At 39.0% G+C, this 22,847-nt stretch overlaps 1 protein-coding gene across 1 annotated transcript in view; it reads left to right on the top strand.

Annotated features, from left to right (window-relative positions):
- The window catches only part of SACM1L (SAC1 like phosphatidylinositide phosphatase), a 44,911-nt gene that overhangs the window by 5,485 nt on the left and 16,579 nt on the right, over positions 1 to 22,847 (top strand). Inside the window, exons 2-8 of the mRNA XM_063124190.1 lie at positions 6,929 to 7,026; positions 14,245 to 14,319; positions 15,200 to 15,327; positions 16,357 to 16,506; positions 16,926 to 16,985; positions 19,229 to 19,262; positions 22,214 to 22,315. Of these exons, the coding sequence (XP_062980260.1) occupies positions 6,929 to 7,026; positions 14,245 to 14,319; positions 15,200 to 15,327; positions 16,357 to 16,506; positions 16,926 to 16,985; positions 19,229 to 19,262; positions 22,214 to 22,315 (647 nt within the window). The remainder of the gene's footprint in view (positions 1 to 6,928; positions 7,027 to 14,244; positions 14,320 to 15,199; positions 15,328 to 16,356; positions 16,507 to 16,925; positions 16,986 to 19,228; positions 19,263 to 22,213; positions 22,316 to 22,847) is intronic.

Raw genomic sequence — 22,847 nt, 5'->3', positions numbered from 1 at the left:
TGTTGGCCTGTCTGGTAGAAGCAAAATTTAAATGGGGAAGACTCCTGCAGGGCTGGAGAACACGGATCTCTCACTTGTGCCTTTGCTATCAGATGTAAGGGCATTCTTTCAACCATGGTGTATTTGATTGGCATCTCTCAACCCTAATAAAATCAGAGAAAATGAGCATGAGAATATATTGGATTGTATTTTTTTCTCATTAAAACTAAGCTCTTGCTGTTTTGCTTTTTTAAAAAAAAGATTAGATATATTATGGATACTCCGAGCGATTTGCAATTGAAAAGTATTAAATTCATGCATTAAGTAACTAGATAAATGCAGCTGCATACGTAGAATTCAAGTGTTACATGTTACAGAACACATAGAATTGTCTGTGTTCAGAGTGCAGTGTAAATATTAATGTAGTCTGGCCTCATTCTCTGAAACCAAACTGAAACCAGCTGTGTCTGCTCTCCTGGGAGGGCTCTTATCAAACAGGAACCAGCACGGGGCTATTTAGCTCAAGAGCAACAGAGCAAGCTAGCCGGGATATCATTCAGGCAGGTGTAACTGAACTTACCACCTTTCAGGTGGTAAGCACCTTTCACTGCTTCTTGGCCTGTCTGTTTGCTGCTTTCTCTGTGAGGGAGGCCATTATTATCAGCAGAGTCACAGAACAACAGAAAGACTCCCAAGATGATTGCCAAACTGAAACCATCTGTGCGTGCTCTCCTGAGAGGGCTCTTATCAACCAGTAGCCAGTACAGGGCAGCAGCGACACTGAAGGGGAGGGGATGACGCCAAAGGTCATTAGACCTTTGGGGGAGCTGCTCCAAGGAGGATGCAAGGGCAAGGGCCATCCCCTTAACATCAGGTTGATTGATTTGTGTGGTCTTAGGGAGGTTTTGGGTTTTTTCCTCCTTAAAATATTTGATTATGTGCCTGGGAGAGAGGACATGGGGCTGGGGGTGGTGGCTGAGGGCCCCCCTATTAGTATGGTGAAGGGTAGAGGGAGATTTGGTGTTGGGAAAAGGGCTAGCCTCGTTATGGGAACATGGCCCAGAAAGTCAGTGGCTGTGCCATGTTCCAGCCCTCCCCATACTTGCAGGTTTGGTAATTGCCCTATCAGCCTGCCGGATGCTGTTCTTAAATGCCAGATTGGTTGAAAATGAGACCTCCCTCATTCACAACTTAATAGTGGGTGAGTTGGCTGGTCTGAGACCTTGTTAAGTGAGCAGGGAGGGGTCAGTCGCTCCCAGCTATGCCCATTGGGGTACTTGGTTCAGCATCAGGGTAGACCTGAGGGCTGGGGAATGGGGTTGGTGTGATCTACAGGAATTCCATCTCCCTCTGCAGGCTTCCTGTCCATGTAACTGGACTGGAGTGTTTGTACCTTGTGTTGGCTTAGTAGGATAGATCAGGGGTTCTGTTGATGTACTGTCCACCCCACTGCTTAGCAGACTCCCTAGGTGAGCTGATGGAGGTGGACTCGGGTGTGCTGCTGAGATCCCCCGGATTGTTGGTTCTGGGGGATGTCGTCATTTATGCTGAGGGCACCTTGTCTGGGGCAGCTCAAGATTTTATGTCTCTGTGACAACCTTGTGATTGTCCCAACATACTACCAGCCCAAAGCATGTAGCAGGGCATTCTCTAGACTTGATTTTCTCAACTGGACATGGAGATGGTGATCTGAAGTTGGAGGACTTTGCACCAGGCCTTTATCATGGTCAGATCATCGCCTGCTGTGGTTTAGACTTACAGCAGCTTTTCCCCTCTGCAAGGGGGATCTATTAAGATGGTCCAACCCTCCCCCCTGGAGGCTAGTGGATCCAGATGGCTTCCAAAGGGCTCTGGTAGGGCTGGCTCTCCTTTCTAAACCCTGATTGATCTGTGGAATGCAGAAATTACTTTGGCAGTTGACAGGATTGCTCCTGAGTGCCCTCACTTGAATTGAGTTCATACTGCTCCGTAGTATACCTCAGAGCTGAGAGCATGAAACAAAATAGGAGATGGCTTGAGGGCACATGGAGAAGAAGTCCTAATGGATGCAATCAAGCAAAAGAACAATATCTTGTTACCATTATTTAATAATCTAGCTGCTGCCTAGTGGAGCTTTTTAGAGTTGAATCCAGAGTACAGCCCTGTCCAGTTTTCTTGGATGAGTTTCAGTTGGTACAGCTCAAGGACATTGATAAGGTATTTGGACAGGTTTGTGCAACTACTTCTTTACTGGATCCTTGCCCTTCATAGCTGATAAAATCCAGCAAGGAGGGAACATCTGGCTGGGCCAGTGAAGTGATTAACGCCTTCTTGCAAGAGGGAGTGGTCCTTGGCTGCCTGAAAGAAATCCTGAAGAAATCCTCCCTGGCTCCAGAAAATCTTAATTATAGGCTAGTACCAAATGTTCCATTCCTGGGCAAAGTCCTTGAGTGGGTTGTGAGCCAGCTCCAGACACTCTTTGATGAGACCGATTATATGAATCCATTTCAGTCGGGCTTCATGCCAGATTTTAGCAAGGAAACAGTCTCAGTTGTCCTGTATGATGACCTGTCGGAAGAAAGACAGAGGGAGTGTGACGTTGTGATTCGCCTTGAACTCTTGGTTTTCAATACTGTCAACCATGGTATCCTTTTGGGATGATTGTCTGAGTTGGGAGTGGGAGGTACTGCAGTGGTTCCACTCCTACTTGCAGGGTCTGCTCCAGAAGGTGGTGCTTGGGGAACATTGCTCGGCCCTGTGGATTTCCCAATATGGAGTTCCGCAGGGGTCAATTTTGTCCCCCGTTCTGTTCAATATCTACATGAAACCATTGAGTGCGGTCATCCAGAGTTTGTTGCTGTAAGTATGCTGATGACACGCAGCTCAACTCCTTTTCATCTTCATCAGATGAGGCTGTGCATGTGCTAGATCAGTACTTGGCTGCAACAATGGACTGGATAAGAGCTAACAAACTATAACTGAATCCAGATAAGACTGAGTTACTATTACTGGGTGTTTCTTCTGACTGGATAGAGGGTGTTCAACCTGTTCTAGATGGGGTTGCACTCCTGCTGAAGGAGCAGGTTCATAGCTTGGGAGTTCTCTTAGAACCATCTCTGTCACTTGAGGCTCAGGCGGCCTCAGTGGCACAGAGTGCCTTCTACCAACTTTGGTGGCCAAGATATGGCCCTATAACCAGGGATAATCTGGTTTCAGCTCTCTCTGCTCTGGTAACCTCCAAGTGAGATTACTGTAATGCACTCTATGTGAGGCTGCTTTTGAAGATGGTTCAGAAGCTGCAGCTTGTGCATAATTTGGCAGCTAGATTGATAATGGGGAACAGAAGGTTCGAACATATGAGACTGTCTCTGGCCTGCTCACATTGACTGCCCTCCCTAGTCTGAGGGAGGCTCTGAAGATGGCAACAAGGGAGAGGACCTTCTCAGTGGTAGTCCCCCAATTATGGTACGTTCTCCCCAACGAGGCTACTCTGGCACCAACATTACTATCTTTTCTGTGCTGGGTCAAGACTTTTCTCTTTTCCAAGGCATTTGGCAGCATATGATGAGTTTTAATCCTGGATTTGTTTTACATTTTGGCTGATTGCTCAAAACTGTTTTTAGATGTGTGTTGTCCCTGTGTTTACTACCAGTTGTGCATTTTTATGTTTTAGATGTTGCATGTTGTTTTAACTGTTTTTAATCCTTGTAAACCACTCAGAGAACTTCAACTATGGGGCAGTATAGAAATGTTCTTTTGTTCTTTTAAAAAATGTAACTTTTCATGGTGTTTTTATTCTATTTTTATTCTATTTGTTCATCCCTCTGAAATCTTTGGATAGGGAGTGGTATATAAATATTGTAAACAAATAAATAAATGTAATTTATAATAATCTCCTCTTACAAATTTTTGAGGATAATTTGCAGATGGACGAATGCTTTATTACTGCCCTGCAAAGCATATTCTTGTTTTGGATTCTCTCTGGGCAATATATGGTAGTTGGCATCGATGAGTTTCCTATATTAGAATAATATTAAGCATTTGTGATGAAAATATGTATGCTACTGAAATCAAAGTTGATGCAGTAAGCACTAAAAGGAGTTTAAAATGATACTGAATGCAGTGCTATCTTTAGATGCCATTAGAGCATGAAGGAGTGAATCTATAATGTCTTTCTATTTGGGCAAAATAGCAAGCTGCTTTTGGTAGTGAGGTTGACATATGTAAATCCAGTGAGAAAATAGCACACAGACTTTGTGTGCTAAATGTTTCCAGAAATATTGAGTGTTGTATACACCATAATGCTAAGAAAATCGATTTCGTTTTGATCTAGAAATGATCTTTATCTTTACTATATTCAAGCAAGTCTGTAGGAAACTCAAGTTTGAAGCAAGTTGTGGTTTTGATTTCAAAAGACATGTTCATCTCCTTTACAAGAATAAATGCTGGTTTTTATTATTACTTAAGAAAGAAATAATAGTTTTGTGAGTATCTTGTTTAGCAGTAAAAAGATTAAACAATCATGTTCTAAAACTTGTTTAAATAACTTGTGACATTCAGTGATGATGGCAAACATGGAAACTATATTTAGGTAGAAATATTAACAGAATACTAACTCTCAACAGGCCCAGCCAGTTGTCCAATGGTCTGGAATGCTGGGAGTTGTAGTCCAAAATGACTGGTGAGCAACAGGTTGGGGAAGGCAGCAGTAGATGGAGGATGCATTCACTTATGTGTGTTCATTTATTCAATACTGGCAATATCAACTGATATGCATTAGGGCTGTGTGTTGCCTCAGGCTGAACTCTTGAGTCCAAGTGAAGGTGGGATGATTCGGCCTGAATACAAGGCAGTACCTGGTCAGCCTGAGGTAAAGAGCCTTGTGGCAATTTGGGAGGGGGCACTCCCCTCACTCACTCCTCCCTCCCTGCTCACCCCCCGAACCTGGAGCTCCCCACCCACCCCAGGACTTCCTTTGCCATTCATCCATTATAGCTGAGATCTAAAAGTAAAATGGGGGCTCTGAGGTTTCCATAGATCTATGGTCATAAACTCTGGGGCCATAAAGGGCCATTTCTGTAGCTTGCAATTGTAGATCTATGAAAACTACAGAGCTCCCATCTTACTTTTAAATTATGGCACTAGTGGAGGAGGACAGATGTCAGAGGTAAGTCCCGCAGGTGGCAGCTCTGGATTCAGGGTTTGGATTTGGTTCCGAAGCAAGATGGCCCAGCCCTGAAGCACCCTGAGTCAAAGTGGAGCCATTTTGAAGGCTCCAAAATGGCCTCAAAGGCAAGTTGGAGATGCTGTGCACAGCCCTAGTATGCATTTGTGAATCAATCATTGTGGTAAAATGCCAGGCAGGGTGTTCATATGGCTGATACCACCTGAAGCATCAGTTCACATATTTAACTGCCTTAAATCCGCCTTAATTTGTACTGCACTTATAGAAAAAAATAATTGTGTGCGTGTAGAGCAATCTTGATAAGTAGTTGAAGAAGCTACAGTCTCTGGAATTGCCAGTCCAATTTCATTTTTAATTGTCTTTTTTCCGCACTTCTGTGTAACGTGTTTTACAATTCTAATTCACATCTTTAAATCTCCATTTGATATCCTATTCCTTGTTCTAGCCGTTGCTTCAAGGGAATGAAAAAGATAATAAGAGGGGAAATTAGAAAGTTTGGAAGCTCAAAAACGTTATCTGAAAAAAACAAACCTTGCCATTGTGAAAAGAGAATATGGAATCAGGTGACTGAAATACCAAGCAGCAAGTGCCCTCCCTCCCTCCCTCCCTCCCTATTTTCCAGCTGATAAGCATGGACATGGCTAACCTTACTTAATCGCCCTGTCAGTCATCCTCCCTCTTTTCAGTCCTTAGTTTTGAGTGCTTTGTAGTGGGGCTTCAGTCAACATAATGGATGAAGATGTCCAGAGCTCTCTGTGTGCTTTTCTTGCAGTTCTCCTCCTCAAGGTTTTTCTCTTCACATGCACCTCACTGGACTTTTAATCAATCCTACTCCTTAACAAAGCTTAGATATTTTGTGTCTCAACGCCTCGAAGACTACTTATTTCCACTTCTTATCTTGCATTGCTGCGTTTGAACCTGTCAAAAAATCAGTTGCCCTGCTACTAATAAAAACAAGGGTTCCAATATGCTTTCCTTACTGCAAATGGAAGTGAGCTGCTTTTTCTTTGTTCTTAGATAGCTATAAATATGGAAATGTGATTGCATTATTTGATATTACAAAATATGCAACTTATGTCTGTCTGTCCTCAAGAATGTAATTCAGTTACCTCTTGGTGTGTCCTATTCTAGGCAGAGTGCCTTTTTATTTTAACAAAAGCATTGAAAAGTTTTGTGGTGTTTAAAATGTGTTTAAAGTACGTTTTTAGTTCTTGGTGGCTTGTCCAAGGACATCAAGTGACTTAATGGCTGAAGCGATATTTAAACCGAAGACCTGTTAACTGTGAGCTATCAGTCATTAAGGTACATCAGCAAGTCATTTGTGTACTGTACTTAGAACAGTCTAGTCAAGAGCGGGGAGGAACAGAGTCAAATAGAGACAAACTAAAGCATTGGCATGTAGACTGGAAGGTAGAAAGATACATGGCAAAAGAACTGGTAAACCCCAACAGAGGGGCTATAATGAAAAATTGGATGTTGCATATGTGAGAGATTCTGGACTTTTAATAGAGTGCCTCTAGCTTTGGAATTTTTCAGCCTGTTTTCAAAGTTAATTCAGAATAATCAGATCTGAAGATTGTATCTCTTCATTATAAACAAACCGTAACTTTTTTTCTTTGCAATAAGCAACTGACATCCTTTAATTGTTGCCTTTTTGTTCGCAGTTTGGTAAAATGGGAGCATAGTATTGCTTCCAAGAGCTACTAGTAGTAATATAATGGACCCTCATACTTCAAAGTGCTGCTGCTTGTCTGGTGATGATTCTGTACATTTCTTATGTCTTAGGCACATAACGCCAGAAAAGTTTTACGTGGAAGCTTGCGATGATGGAGCAGATGATGTACTTGCCATTGATAGAGTCTCTACGGAGGTCACTCTTACAGGTACCTCTTCAACATCACTTTCAAAACTGTCTAGTATGGCATTGTTGTTTTGTTGTTTATTCGTTCATTAATAGCATCTTTATTATGTTCCATCCACTATGTTCCCTGATTCACACTAGTGTAATTCATAAACAATTACATTTTTTTCATTTACCTTCACATGCTGAAAATTTCAGTGTAATCCATATTTCAGAAGCTATTGTATTTGAATATGAATTTAAAACTCCTCAAGTTCTACCTTACATAATCAGCTTTTCACTGAAATGTTTTCGAAAGTTCTGTTTACCTTGAACTGTTAAAGCAGCAAGTTGTTCCAGCTCACTTTAGGTGTACAGCTATCACACTTCTTGGCTGCGTTATATCAACGGAAGAAGAGAATGCAGGATTGAATGCATCTTTGGTGCAGGAAGGAAGAAACAGTGATGACACATTACATATCCGTATTACACTTGGCCTGTATAAACTTTGGGTTTCCCAAGAATCTTGGGAGTTGCAGTTAGAAGAGCAGGCAACTCTGAGATTCCTAGGCCCTCCCCTGTTAAACCAGTTCAGCTACATTGCATAGGTAATACCTTCAACTTTGACATTGTTGCATCCTTTAGCATCCATAGTTTTGCTGCATATTTTAATGGCCTTTTGTAGAGGATACCAGTAGGTTTTTCACCTTATCACTTTACTGGTTGTGTTTTATTATTATTATCCATAGCCTCCAGGGCTGATCATCATATTTTTTTTTTTTTTTAATAATTTTTATTCATTTTCAACACTATATAAACATAAATGAACATTTCCAAAATATAATTGAAACAAACACAATAAGAAAAAGAAATACATCAAATATCTGCTTCATACATATTGAATAATTGTTGAGTACAAATATCAAAAACTATTACATATGCCTTATCACACTACAACATTTTCATTCTTAACATAAAAGTGCACCCCCCACCTCGGGATCATTCTTGAGTCCAAAATCTAATCGTTTCTTCTGATGGTGGTTTCCCATCTCCCTTAGTAAACACGAACACTAGGAACTGTTTCCAAATTCCTTCGAACTCATTTATTTTAGTTACGCCTTTTCTCCACTTAATATTACATGTCAGTTTATCATTAATGGCTATGTCCCATACTACTTTATACCACTCCTCAATAGAATATTCCCCTTGGATCTTCCAGTTCCTAGCTATCATCAATCGTGCTGCAACCAACAAACTCGATATCAGCTCTATAGTTCCTTTTCCACACTTTATATCTTCAAATAGTGACAGCAATGCTATTTTTGGTGTTTGTTCTATTTTCATTCCCACTATTTCTTCAATTTCTGAGAACACCATCTTCCATAATCTTTGTACATATTTGCATTGCCACCACATATGTAAATACGTTCCTTTTTCCCCACATCCTCTCCAACAATTTGCTGAATGTTGATCACTTATCTTGTTCAATCTAACCGGGGTTAGGTACCACCTCCATAAAATTTTAAAATAATTCTCCTTTATTCTTACTGATAAACTTCTCAACACTCTTTGTTTCCATAGTCCCTCCCAGCTCTGTCGCCCTATTTGTATCTTCAAATCTGATTCCCAAATCACTTTCTCTGTATTCTCTCTAAACTCCTTCTCTAACAATATTTTATATATTTCACTCATTAATCCTTTTGAAACTATACTACCTCCTTTTCCTTTCTCCTTACTTACTACTAATTCTTCAAACCTCGTCATCTTTCTGCACATTCTATTATCTTTAATCCACTTTTTATTCCATTGTTCTAATTGACCATATTCTAGCCAAGATAGCTTCTTCTCCTTTAACAAATTTTCCATATCTTCTCTTGTTTTAATATCTCTTACCCAATCCTTTAATTTTATTTTATTTTTCTCTTTTAATATTTTACATAATCTACCCTTTAGATCCTCTGGGAAATTCTTTAACATTATTATCGGTGCTAAGGGAGAGTTGCTCGGAAGCAGCTTCCCTTTAAATTTGCTCCAAATTTCCCATTGAGTCCTCAGGAGTGGATTATCTATACTTCCAACCCATTTTCTTCCTCCATCTTTAAAAAAAACATTCTCCAAATTCATCTCTACCTTACTTATGATTTTTTCTTCCATCCAGTATAAATCTCCTACTCCCATAATTGCTTCTACAACATGTCTTAATCTATTTGCTACGTAGTATAATTTTATGTTTGGGAGACCCATTCCCCCCTTTTTTTGGCTTAGGTACCAATTATTTTTATTCACTCTTGCTCTCTTTTCTCCATTACAATATTTATTAATAATATTTTGCCAACTTTTTATCTCGGTTTCTGATATTTTTATAGGTAGCATCCTAAATACGAAATTAATTTTAGCTAATATCTTCATTTTTATCAAAGCTATTCTCCCAAACCAAGATAAATTTAATCTTTTATATTTCTCCAATTTCTCTAATACCTCCTTCTTTAACCTCATTAAATTTTCCCTTTCTAAATTCTCTAGATTTTTTGTAATTTTAATTCCCAAGTATTTAATCTCATTCTTAACTTTCAATTCCATCCCCTTAAATTCCCAATCCTTTTCTTCCTTCTTAGTATAGTTAAACAACATCATCTCTGATTTAGACCAATTTATTTTTAACCCTGTAATTTCCTCAAATTCCCTCAACTGATATTTAATTCTTTCTAATTTTCTTAATGGATTCTTAATGGTCAATAAAGTATCATCCGCAAACATGTTTAGCTTTATCTCCCTTACCTCTCCAATTCCTTCTAATTCTTTATCCTCCCTTAGTGCCTTCGCCAAAACTTCCATAACCATTACAAAAAGGACCGGCGAGAGCGGACATCCTTGTCTTGTTCCTCTGGCTAGTCGTATCTTTTCAGTAAGTCCGTCATTTATCACCACTACCGCCGTATTTTGGGAATATAACTGTTCTATTACATTTTTAAATTTATTTCCAAATCCCAATTTATCTATAATACTCTTTAGTGCCTGCCAGCTCACACAATCAAAAGCTTTAAAAATATCTAATGCCATAATACCTGCCTTAATATTTGCTTTTTTTATTACATTTATTACATTTAAAACTCTACCCACTAAATTATGCATATGTCTTCCTACCACAAACCCACATTGATCTGCTCCTATATATTCTGCCAAAAATTTATTTAATCGTTTGGCCATAATAGATGTAAAAATTTTAGCATCCTGATTTATTAAAGAAATAGGTCTATAAGAATCAGGATTAGTCAAATCTTTATCTGGTTTTGGGATCAGAATTATCACTGAATGTTCCCATGATTCAGGTATCTTCTCTCCTGATAATATCCTATTATAAAGTTCCATTAATTTTGGAACTAAGCAATCTTTGAAGACCTTATAATATTCTGGACCCAAACCATCTGCTCCTGGTGATTTACCCACTTTTAACTTATCAATAACTTCTTCAACTTCTCTTTGAGTTATTACTGACTCCATTAACTCCTTATATTCTAATTTTATTTCCTTCTTTATAAACCTTCCAATATACTCCTCCACCTTTTCTTGTTGAATTTCTTTACCCTTGTACAATTCCTGATAAAATTCCTGAAAAATTTTTATTTTAGCTTTCATTGCATGACAATAATTCCCTCGACTATCTTTCAACGTTTCTATCCCATTCCTCCCTTTTTCTTTTTGTGTGAGCTTGGCAAGCAACCTCGAGTTCTTATCACTGTTTTCAAAATATTCCCTTTTCATATACATTAAATTCTTTTGAATCTCTTCTATATTTAAGTTTTCTAATTGTTTCTTCTTAGCTTGTATTTCCACTAATTTATATTTATCTTTACTTCGCCAATATCTTTCCTCCAAGTTTTTAATTTCTATCTCTAACTTTTCCTGTTCTGCACGTTGTTGTCTTTTTAAACTACATGTTTCTCTAATACAGATTCCTCTTGCTACAGCCTTCATGGTGTCCCAAATGACTGACCCAGCTGTTCCTCCTTTTTCATTAATTTCCCATGCCTCCGACAGTTCCTTCCGAATTTTATCTACTATTTTATTGTATTTCAATATCTTTGTGTTCAACTTCCATCTATATGCCTCTTTATAATCTTTCTTAACTGTAAATTCTAAACTTAACAAGGCATGATCGGTTACTTTTATTACCCCCATTTCCATTTTACAAATCCTCGTTGCAAAATCTTTTGAAACAAATATATAATCTATCCTGGAGTATGTATGATGAACTGGGGAAAAGTATGAAAATCCAGGCCTATTCCCGTAAAGTAAGCGCCACGAATCTAAATAATCATTTTCTTTTACTAATTTATTCAATATAGTCATATTGTTCCTCTTTTCAGCATTAGTGGGATTTGACCTGTCCCTTTTATTATCCATAACCATATTAAAATCCCCAGCTAATAATGCATACCCCTCCTTAAATTCTTCTATTTCTTTGAACAGCTTTATAAAAAACTCTCTATGCCTCTCATTTGGGGCATAAACATTAATCAGAGTATAAACCTTTCCCTCAATTTTACCTTTTAACATAAGATATCTACCCTTATCATCCTTTTTTACCTCTTCTAATATAAACCCACTTTTTTTTGATATCAAAGTGGCCACTCCATTTTTTTTTGATGTCCCTAATGATTTTTCATAATAGGCTAACCACTTTAATTTTATCATATTCGAATTCTCGGAGCCTTGGTGTGTCTCTTGGATCATTATAATATCTGATCCCTCTTTATTTAGCATTTGTTCTATTCTCTTCCTTTTCACGACTGCCCCTAAACCTTTAACATTGAGTGTTGATACCTTTATCTTTTTATCCATAATCACCCTTTTGAAATCTCTTCCGATCCCTTGTGCTCAGCAATTCAAACTTGCTTACATAAAAACACAAACTCCATACATAAAACCCACACCCTCCTACCCCGATCCCTCCTCCCCTACCTTCCCCCCCTCCCCACCCCCCCACTCTAATCCCCCCCCCATATCCCCGTGAGTCTAATACTCCAGCCATCTACTTTAAAGGGGGAGGGGGGAGGCAGTGCTGTGCCTGGCCGGCAGGTCTCTATATTAGCATTTTTATTTGCAATTATCTCCAACATAATTAACAATTCTCTTACTCTCCAGATGTCCCAGCCTCATTCCCTCCCCCACCCACTCCAGCCCCATCTGCTTCCCCATCCAGACCCAGCCTCTTCAGCAAATCTTTACCTTGATCCAATGAGGTTACTCTGTATTCCCTCCTCCCATATGTAAATCTTAAGAAAACCGGGTAACCCCATGCATAAGGAATTTTATTCTTCATTAATGTTTCCGTTATTGGTTTAAGACTACGTCTCCAATTTAATGTGCGTTGAGAAAGATCATTATAAATTTGCACTGGTTTACCTTTACACTGTATCTGAACCTTAGATCTCAATTCTTTCATAATTTGCTCTTTTTTGTAATAGTTGCCAAATTTCACCAATATGTCTCTAGTCCCTTTGTAGTTTTTCCCCCCCACACGGTGGACTCGGTCCAGATCCGATCCATCTATTGGAATGTCAGGCGTCAGCTCCTTGAACCAGTTCACGATAATTTCTCTAAGATCTTCTCCTTGCGTCTCCTTCAGCTGCTTTATTCGAAGCGAAGATCTACGAGATTGATCTTCCAAGGCGATCAAACGCAATTCCCATTCTTTAAATTGTATATTAGTTGATTTTTCGAAAGCCTCTTGTTTCTTCTGGTCCAGATCCACTTTAGCCTCTATCTTTTTGATCTTATCCGAATTTTCCATCGTTTTATCCATAATAGTACGCATTTGTTTTCTGAATTCACTCATTTGCTGATCCATTTTTTTAAAAATAATCATGTTATTTTCTGCTATAATAGCCTTGATTTCCATTAAAGAGGGAGGGTTACTACCACTTTCTTTCCCCCCTTCTGCCATGTTTCCTTCTTTATTTGGTATTGTATCCAAAGAGACTGGGTCTATATCTTCCTCTTCCTGTTCAACTCCAGGGGCTGTACTTCCCAGGAAGGAGAGGTAAGCCAAATTATGATTTGAAGGTTTCTTTTTTTGTTTATTAAGCTTTTCCCAACTTTTGATCTTTTTTTTAACGTTGGGCATGGGTCCCTTCTGGGTAGGGCATAAATCTTAGAGTCCAACTCTCTTCCTTAACAACTTATGCTGGCTTCTCTATTATATAGCACTCACAGCTCCTTCTTCACGAGGAGGGGGGAAAAATCCAGTTCACAACAGCATTCACTAGAGGGGATCAGATTTAATCACTCAAAGTCTCTCACATCCCACATCTCCCTCACCGAATGCCAAATGCAGCTTTTTTTCACCCCTTCACCCCCCTTCTCGCCACGCCAATAAATCCAGTCAACCACTTTAACCTTAGAAAGCCAGCATTCCAATCGTTCCCATGTGAGATAAAGATGAGAGGTTATATCACAGATCAATGTCCAGCAAACATAAATTCCTTCTTTTTAAACTGCGTCAGTCAGCGTTTACTTTCACTTTCAATAGAGTTGCCGTTTAGACAGACATTGCATTAATCACAGTTCATCTCACCTCCCTTCTCCAAATCTCTCCACTTTCCCGGCTCCTGTTGGTTTTATAATCATTTTCTGTCAGTTGCTCAAAGATTTATGCCCATTAAAAGAGAGATAATTGCCTTTTCCGGCAAGCGCCGTTCAGAGCCTCAGAAGAAACCCGCCATCGCTCAGGCTGCCAAGCTCCGCCCCCGATCATCATATTTTTAAAGTGCACGCACACACACACTCACACACTCACACACACACACACACACACACACAAGTTCTTCAGGGACTGGAGATCAGCTAGACAATGGGTTGGATCCAGACTGAGCCATACCTGAAATACTTCCATTGAAAACAAAAGGATTTAAATTAGTTATGATTTCAGTGGGTCTCCTCTAAGTATGACCGTGTCTTGTTCCACTCTACTATGTCAGGGCCTGCCAAGTGCAATGTTGCTTTTGATGTTTAAACATCTCAAATCTGTATTGCAAAGAAGAATCATATATACTGTGTGAATGATATCTAATAAAAATGTTAATGATACTCCCATGTGTTAAATTGCCCCCTAGCAAGCTTTCAGTTTTAATTTTCACCATAAGCTATTAATTATGCATGCAATTTGGTTTAAACCATATTATTGGATTTTGCTTGGCTGCATGTGATACACACATAATACTGGTATAATGTGACAGTTCATGCTGTTCTTCCTTTGCAGTTAAGAAAGATGTTCCGCCTTCAGCAGTTACAAGGCAAATATATGGTATTTTGGGAACAATTCGTCTAGTGGCAGGTATGAGACCTCCTGGAGAAATGAAAGAAAATTGCAAATCCTACACTGATAACTGTTAAGAGAGGTGGGGGTAGAGAATAAAATCATGTGTGAGCAGTTTGAAACTGCAATTTGGGCATATTTAAACTGACAAACGCTGATTTCACCATACAAACCAGTTTATTTATGGAAGAGAGAGAGAGAGGAAAGAGCCTGAATTCCAATTATATAGACACAAGAAATTGAATATTTTGATGGGAATGTAATTTTAACACAGCTCTTTGGAGGTCCTATAATAAAAGTGTGATCATAAATTAAGAATGATAATGTACTGGGATGGTGCCATTTCAGGTTGCACATTGCATATTGCACATTTTAATGCCCCTTTTTAAAAAGGTTGGGTTTTTTTAAAAAAACATTTTGCATATAAGCAGCACGTCAGGGCTAGGATGCAATTTTTCTGCCTGAAGTGATTGTTCTTGAAATAGAGGAAGCTTCTTACATGGAGGAGCCTTCGGACTTGCAGTTCCCCACCTGCAGTCTTCTGGAATGGTGATCTGGGACTAGAATGTGCAGCTGGGATACTTTTTAAAACCATAGTGAACATATGTCACCTTGATTATGAAGCTTTATAAAGGAAACCTGCTTTTCAGATAAGTCCGTGGGATATGAAATACCCATACTTCGTGATAGAAGACAATTATGCCCAAATCCTCAGGATTGTAGGGGGGAGGGTGCTGTTGTCTTAGAAGATAGTGCCCAAAATGTAAATTATATGGGGAAAAAGGCATGAAGCTCAGTTTCCCACCCCAATTTCCTTTGTTAGTGTTGTAACTGTCATTTTAAAAAGGTTTAGTAGAAGAAAAATCTGTCGCTGACTAGTATCTTTGCTGTTTTACAGGCACATACCTTATTGTAATAACAAAAAAGAGAAAAGTAGGCGAATTTTTCAATCATGTAGTCTGGAAAGCAACTGACTTTGACATCCTCTCTTACAAAAAGACAATGCTACATTTAACTGATATTCAGGTAGGAGTAAATTTGGTACTAGAAAAAAATGCCTTTTGACTGCTTCAGAACTCTCTGCAAGATGTTTGAGATGAAATGAAAGTTGATCTCTTTATCCATGTCCCTGAAGTTTAAGAACATGATGTTTGAAATACATTTTTTTAATGAATTCAGCAATTCGCACAAGCTGGGATCCAAAGAGGCATTTTCTGAGGGAATGTCTTCTCACTGTACCCCCTGAAAAGTTCAGTGGCCTCTTCAGAACAGAATTCAATGCAGCTTAAGGGGATGCAGCTATAAGAGAGAATTGGCACATACCTACATACTCTTCCATACAGAGTGAAACCCTTAGGGCTCATCTACACCAAGCAGGATATTCCACTATGAAAGTGGTATACAAAAAGCAAGAGCCACACTACAGCTTTATAGCGGTGTTGAAATGCACTGACAACTGTTGGGCCTCATTGACACATGCCATATACCACTTTCATAGTGTTATATCCTGCTTAGTGTAGATGTGTCAAGGTCCCCAACAGTTGTCAGTGCGCTTCAGTACCACTATAAAGCAGTAGTGTGGCTTCTGCATTTCATATACCGCTTTCATAGTGGAATATCCTGCTTGGTGTAGATGAGCCTTTGGTCACACATGGGGTGCTTTGGACCTGAGCATAATCTCAGCACCATTCCATGTTTGGTGCTTTTCTGTAGGCTTGTCAATTTGAGTCAAAGTGATCTACCTTAAGTTTGGTGTCCTTGCGGGGCAATAGCCCTGCAGATAACTAGTGTCTAAGACAAAAGTATAAAATGTAAAGCTGGATTTAACTGGTGGATTTAACTGTCTTTCGTTTCTCTGAATGCAAAAAGAGTAGTGTGTTTCTCTAATGACTGTAATGGAAATGGGCTATGTTGCAACACTAGAATACTTTATCTTTGTCACCATTAAGAAAAGAATTTTTTTGAAAGATATTTGTTGGATATTATGGAAAACTTGTATCTACTGGTAGGGAAAACTACAGAAAGCATGGTAAATAATATTTTTCCTCTTAACAGTTACAGGACAATAAGGTCTTTTTAGCAATGATTAGTCATGTATTGAGCGTGGATGGATTTTATTTTTCTACAACGTATGATTTAACGCATACCTTACAACGATTGGCTAATACCAGTCCGGAGTTTCAAGAAATGAGCTTGCTAGAGAGGGTAAGAATGTCTTTGTCCAGTTTTTTGCCAACGTCATAGAAGACAAAGAATATATATTTATAGTAAATGAATGAGATTTTTATATTTTAACTGTAAAAATTAAAGAGCACCTTATATGATATGATATTGTAACAAAGTCCTTCAACCTGTAAATTGTTCATTCAGGATGTAGCTTTGTGAATTAATGACCTACTTACTGACTATTTTATTCTTTTCTGGGAGAGAGATCCATTATATGTGTCAGAACTCTGAGATGGGAGGGGAAGGGAATTGGCTTACTGCCACATTTCAGGAAAATATTGGGTTGGATCCAGCCTTAGTCATACTACTCTGAGTATTGCTAAGTCTGGATCTAAACCATTGTCTAAAAACAAGACTCTTGGTGTTTAAAATATATCCTGTGATTCAATTTATTACAGGCAGATCCACGGTTTGTATGGAACGGGCATCTTCTTAGAGAATTCGCTGCTCAGCCTGAGGTAATATACATTTATGTTTTGGGCATAATCTCCAAAATATCATAGATGATGACTCTTTTTTGTAGCTATATCTTAATCTGCTTCCAGTTCAGACTGCTGGAACAGTTGGCAATATCAATGTGGATACTTTGGTGTTGTGCCAAATTATCTAGTAAAGCTTATAAAATCCCAATAGCCTTCATTTAAATAGAAGCCGAAATTCTAGAAAGCATGTAGCTTCTTGCAAATGCCAGAAAATACAGACTCTAACAATACAGTATGCTCCGTTACACTGAACGTGATTGCCACAGAGAACTGGTGGGAAATAGTGGGTGGGACAGACAGAAGTACATCTTACCTTCCCTGATACTGTGCCAGTTAATATGGTGCATTCTCTCTGCTCTGCCTTGCCCCTCTTAATAGCAACTGAAACTACTTTTCCAGGGCGTGCTGACACTTCCTGCTTAAGAACATAAGAGCCATGCTGGATCAAACTAAGGGTCCATCTAGTCCAGCACTCTGTTCACACAGTGGCCAACCAGCCATCGGCCAGGGATGAACAAGCAGGACATGGTGCAACAGCACCCTCCCACCCTTGTTCCCCAGCAACTGGTGCACACAGGCTTGCTGCCTTGAATACTGGAGACAGAACACAACCATCAGGGCTAGTAGCCATTGATAGCCTTTGCCTCCAGGAATTTATCCAACCCCCTTTTAAAGCCATCCAACTTGGTGGCCATCACTACATCCTGTGGTAGTGAGTTACATAATTTAACTATGCGCTGTGTGAAGAAGTACTTCCTTTTATTTGTCCTGAATCTCCCACCAATCAGCTTCATAGGATGACCCCAGGTTCTAGTTTTTGAGAGGGAGAGAAATGTCTCCCTATCCACATTCTCTATACCATGCATAATTTTATACACCTCTATCATGTCTCCCCTCAGCCTCCTTTTTCCCAGTTGATGTATTACTACAGTTACTGCAACTTAATCTCTGCTTAGTGTATGGAGGTATGAGAAGGCTAGCTAGGAGATGAGAGCATTGTCTGTGGTGCTTCAGAGGGAGCTGCTGCAGGAGTGGTTTAAAAGAGGCAAGTGCTTGAGGCTAATCCAGATATAGGATACAGCATGGCCCAAGAGATCAAATGCCACCCTTCATGTTACAATAGTAGTTGGTGAAGGTGTATAACAGAAGCCCTTAAGAGTTTTTTTAAAAAAAAGGCCGGTAAGAATTCAGGAGCTCCGTTGCTATAGAAACTTCCTAATAAAGTTGTGGAGACATCTTTTCTAATCCTAATTTGTCATTGGAAGTCCTCTGGTTCAAAATTTAAATTTGTGTCAGTCATCCTTTCATTTGTGTGGAACAAATTCACTCTCTCAGCGTCTTGCACAACCCATTGAGAGTCTTTTAATTATGCATGCAAGATACAGTCTTTCCTGGCCAAGGCATGGTATTAATAGGTCTCAGGTCAGCTAACCACCCTAATTGCTTTCTGCTATTGAAAAGGGGCAAACAAGTTATTAATATATTTTTTCGTGCATGTGCCTGGGTGAAACAGCTCTAAGAACCTTGTCATTTAGGGAAGTTGCTCCTGTGATGTCTTGAGATTTCACAGCAACTGCTGATAGCCAAAACAATGCATTAACACTCAGAAACCAAAATAATGCATTAACACTGTCAGAAGAGCAGCTTTTCCCAGTTCAAGTCTCCCTTGGTAAGTAATATGGGACCCTTCTCTAAATCCAGAGCTAGTATGGCACAGTGGTTGAGAGCCTGAGCAGAGAATGGGGAAGTCCCCTGGTCCAAATTTCACCTCAAGGAGAGCAGAATGCAAGCAGCAGTCATTAGGTGAGATTTGACACACAAAATCCAGAAGGGCGGTACAAAAGCAAAGGGAAAAAAGACACAGTATACTCTGTCTTTTCTCCCCCTATGTGTAACATGGGGATGTCATATTTACCTTACAAGATGTTGTAACGATTACTGAAATAATGCATGTAAAGACTCAGAATGCTAAAGCCTGATACATTGAGATCAGTTTGTGTGATACAAGCAGGAATCAATAAGCAAATATGAGTAGAAAACATTTTCCTGTAAATATGACCCTTCTTGCAAATGCTGTACTGCTTGTCTGTTTTAGACTAACCTTTGTCATTCTTACCTTCATTGTCCAGTGCTTGGACAATATCTTTAAATACCTACGTATTGTTCTTTAAATACCTAAATATTGTTCTTCAACAGTGTTACCTTTCCTTTTTTTACAGATCCATAGATTTGCTACTCCAGTTATGCATGGATGTATCCTTTCATGATTCTGCCAGAGTAATACAATTTTGTTAATATTTAGAGCTTATGGAGAGTGTTACTGCCATGCTAATTCCATGACATGACTTACAGAATAGGTAAATACTTGAGCAACTTGTAGGCCAATGATGGGCAATTTGTGGCCCTCAGGATACTTTGACCTTAAACTCTCATCGTGCTTGACTATGCTGGCTCGGGATGATGGGAGTTGTAGGCCAAAACATCTAGAGTGCCACAAGTTTCCCACCTCTGTTGTAGGTAGAAATCCAAAGCCTAAATTAAGCGCTTGTGTTCATGCACCCCTGAATACCTGCTCTAACCTTTTCAAATTACCCTTAAAATGACTTTACACCCCCTAAAAATAAGGCTCAGTCTGTGCAAGGGCTGGGAGAGGAGGAAGTGAATGTCTAATACCATTTCAAATCTCTTGACTCAAACTTCTTCTGGGATTCAATACAAATGTAATGAAAAGCCATGGTTTGCATCTAAGTTATTAACAACCTATGAAGGAGCCAATTGTGGATTGCTGAGTAAAAGCAGATATGGTGAGAACTTTGCAGGCAACACAACTGCTCTCTCTTGCTTGTCCCCAATAGCCCTTGGATCATTTAACCACCTGCTGTGGTTATGTGCAAACTGGCAGAGAGTGTCAGCATTTCATGGCCACTGAGCATGGTCGATCCTCATCCTGAGGGCTCCTGGGGGCAGTGTCCTGAGGATTTCTCCTAAAGTTTTGTTTGTATTTCTGCAAACTTGAGGGTTCCCCCAAGACTACTGATCCATCCCTGTTGTGTATGGATGGTGGTGTTTGGGCTAAATAAGGACTGATACTTGGAGAATTGAGTTTGCTGTCAGCATACATAATCCAGAGCAGTAGTTTTTGTTTGAACTCTCCATATTAAATATATTAGAGAATCTCTTACTAAAGATGCATATATAGGGTAGAATCCAACTAAAGCCCTATTTGGAGTAGACCCATTGAAATGTATGGGATCTTAGTCATGGCTAACTTAAATCCCATTCATTTCATTGGGTCTGGTCTACGTAGGACTTTAATTGAATTCTACCCAAAGATCTCTTCTTCCCAATTGAAATAACAGTGGGGAGGAGATGTGTTGTATTTCCAACTATCTGAATGAATAAAATATTATTGACTGTCAATGTTATTTACTAACATAACACAAACAGATTTTCTAGTGCTTGCCTAAACTTAAAAAACAAAAACGTTGCTGTCTGCTTTAACTGGCTGATCCTTATTTTATGGTGACCCTTTGCATCATTACTAAATAGACTAGGTGATGCTGTCTGAAAGCTTTAGTACATCTACCGTAGTGGCTACAAAACTTGACCTTTTATATAGGTGGAATCACCAGCTATGAATGGTAAAACAGACACTCTAATATTTCCAGTGGTACTTTTTCTTCTAAAGTTTATTAGGAAAATGTAACACATACTAAGGGAAGTAAGACGAAGTCTCAAAAGAAAGAAACTTTTGCCCATCTTGGTTTATTTTGTGTTTTGTCAGTTCAAGCAGAACATTGTCCTCATGAAGTGGTCAAAAATGTTCATAAAGCTGCCAAAGCCAAGCACTTTAATGTCTCATTTATTTTAATAGGAGGTTTAAACATGTCTTTAACCTTGTACTCCTTGAAATTAATGGGAATCAAAAAGTGGTGGACTTAGTTTTGTGTGTATCCACTCAACTACTTAATGTTAGCAGAGCCTGCTGCTTATTTATGTAAAAATGTTGGGTTCGACACAGTGATACTGAGTTTTATTGTTCTAATGCCTTTTCTCGGGGATCTAAATCCTGATTGGATGTGACACAGTGGTTTTGGTTCATTGTCTCTGATCTAAATCCTGATTGGATGTGTCACAGTGGTTTTGGTTTATTGGCTTGCTGGCGGTTTCCAGTTTAGAGCAGTTCTTGTTGCCAATCTCCAGATTATCGTATTTTCATATTTTCCCGTTTTTGTTTTGGAAAAGTTCCTTCAAGTTTCCATGGGAATCAATGGCATTCTGGCACACAAAGATGACAATTGCCTATCGTTTCAAATCTAAGGCTGCAATCCTATGTGTACTTATCCAGGAGTATGTCCCATTGAGTTCAGTGTGACTTCTGAGTAAACTTGCTTAGTAAAAGAGTATGATTAGAAGATTATTTTCTATCACTTATAGCATACAAAAATAGTAGATGAGCCTGATTCATGGTGCTATTTCTTTTGAAGTCCTAAATGGTTTAGGATCCAAATACTTAGAAGGAGCACCTCTCCCTATATCCACTTGCCTGGATCTTAAGATTGTCAGAGTAGGCGCTTGTCCATATACCCTAGTTTGGGAAAGTTTGTTATACTGTGACAAGGGGAAGAGCCTTCTCTGTGGTGGTACCTCAGCTTTGGAATTCCTTTCTTAGGAGTTTAGCTGGGACAGACTTTGCTAGCATCTTGGTGCTAGGTCTAGTGTTGTTTATTTTGCCCAGGCACTTTAAAGATAGGCTGTTCTGCTCTTTTTAACTTCGCTTGTATGTTTTGTTATATATTTTGGCTTTTCGCATGATTGGCTTTATTTATGCTTTGTACAACTCTAGATTAAAAGGAGTCTAAAAATATGAATAAAATCCTCTTCCCTAATCAAATTCTTATTTCAATAGCCTCCTTATTTAAGTATTTGTTAATTACTATCTAGAATGGAGAAAAACTTATGTGTTGTAACACAGACCATTCCTACATTATGGGTAAAATATTTATTAATTCATTTACTTTGTTCAGCATTTTTTTGTTGCTTGTTAAACTGGAAATTGATGAAAAATGCATCTTTCAAAGTTTGGAATAGAGAAGATGTGCTGTCTATATCTATAATACTGTTTTAAGAACTGGTGATACCACTTCCCCTCAAATTTATTGTATTAAGTGTATTGTATTCCTTAACACATTACCTTGTATCAGTTATTAACATGCACTCTTGTTCCATTAATGGAAAATATTTTGACTGGATTCTTATTTCCCGAAGAAGCTGTTTCAGGGCTGGTGTGCGCTACTATGTCAGAGGTAAGACAGATGCCTAACATCTGTATGGAAGGGGTCAGATGCTTGCACCTTGATAACAAGACTGTCAGCTGATTCCAAATTAGGGTAATACCTTTATAAGGCCAACTCAGTAGGAAAATATGGATACGGATCCTGCTTGAGAAAATTTCCCTGGTATTTGTAATAACTGTGAAGTTTGCCATTTAGTCCAAAGCAACTTGATTCTGAATATTGCCAATTCAGATTCATGTTGCTTTTCACCAAATGGCAAACTTTGTGTGTTGCTATGAAAATATTTTTGTTTAGATCTAGATTAAACCTGTAGTTATTATCTTGTGTAGAATAGTGGCTTGAATTTGGATATGGGAAACCACAAGGTTAAATGTCTACTCAGTCACATGGCCTTGTGCAAGTCATTATATCTTAACCTTTCCTAATTTACCGGTCTGCTTTTGAGGCTAAAACGCAAATGTGCTTTTGGAGGAGGGAAGGCAATATATATATTAAAAATGATTATCCTTATTTATTAGCTGCTTTCAGGAAGAAGAGAGGT

Source organism: Elgaria multicarinata, chromosome 1 (assembly GCF_023053635.1).
Source record: "Elgaria multicarinata webbii isolate HBS135686 ecotype San Diego chromosome 1, rElgMul1.1.pri, whole genome shotgun sequence".
In the NCBI taxonomy this organism is placed as follows: Eukaryota; Metazoa; Chordata; class Lepidosauria; order Squamata; family Anguidae; genus Elgaria; species Elgaria multicarinata.
This window is presented reverse-complemented; position numbering and strand designations above follow the sequence as displayed.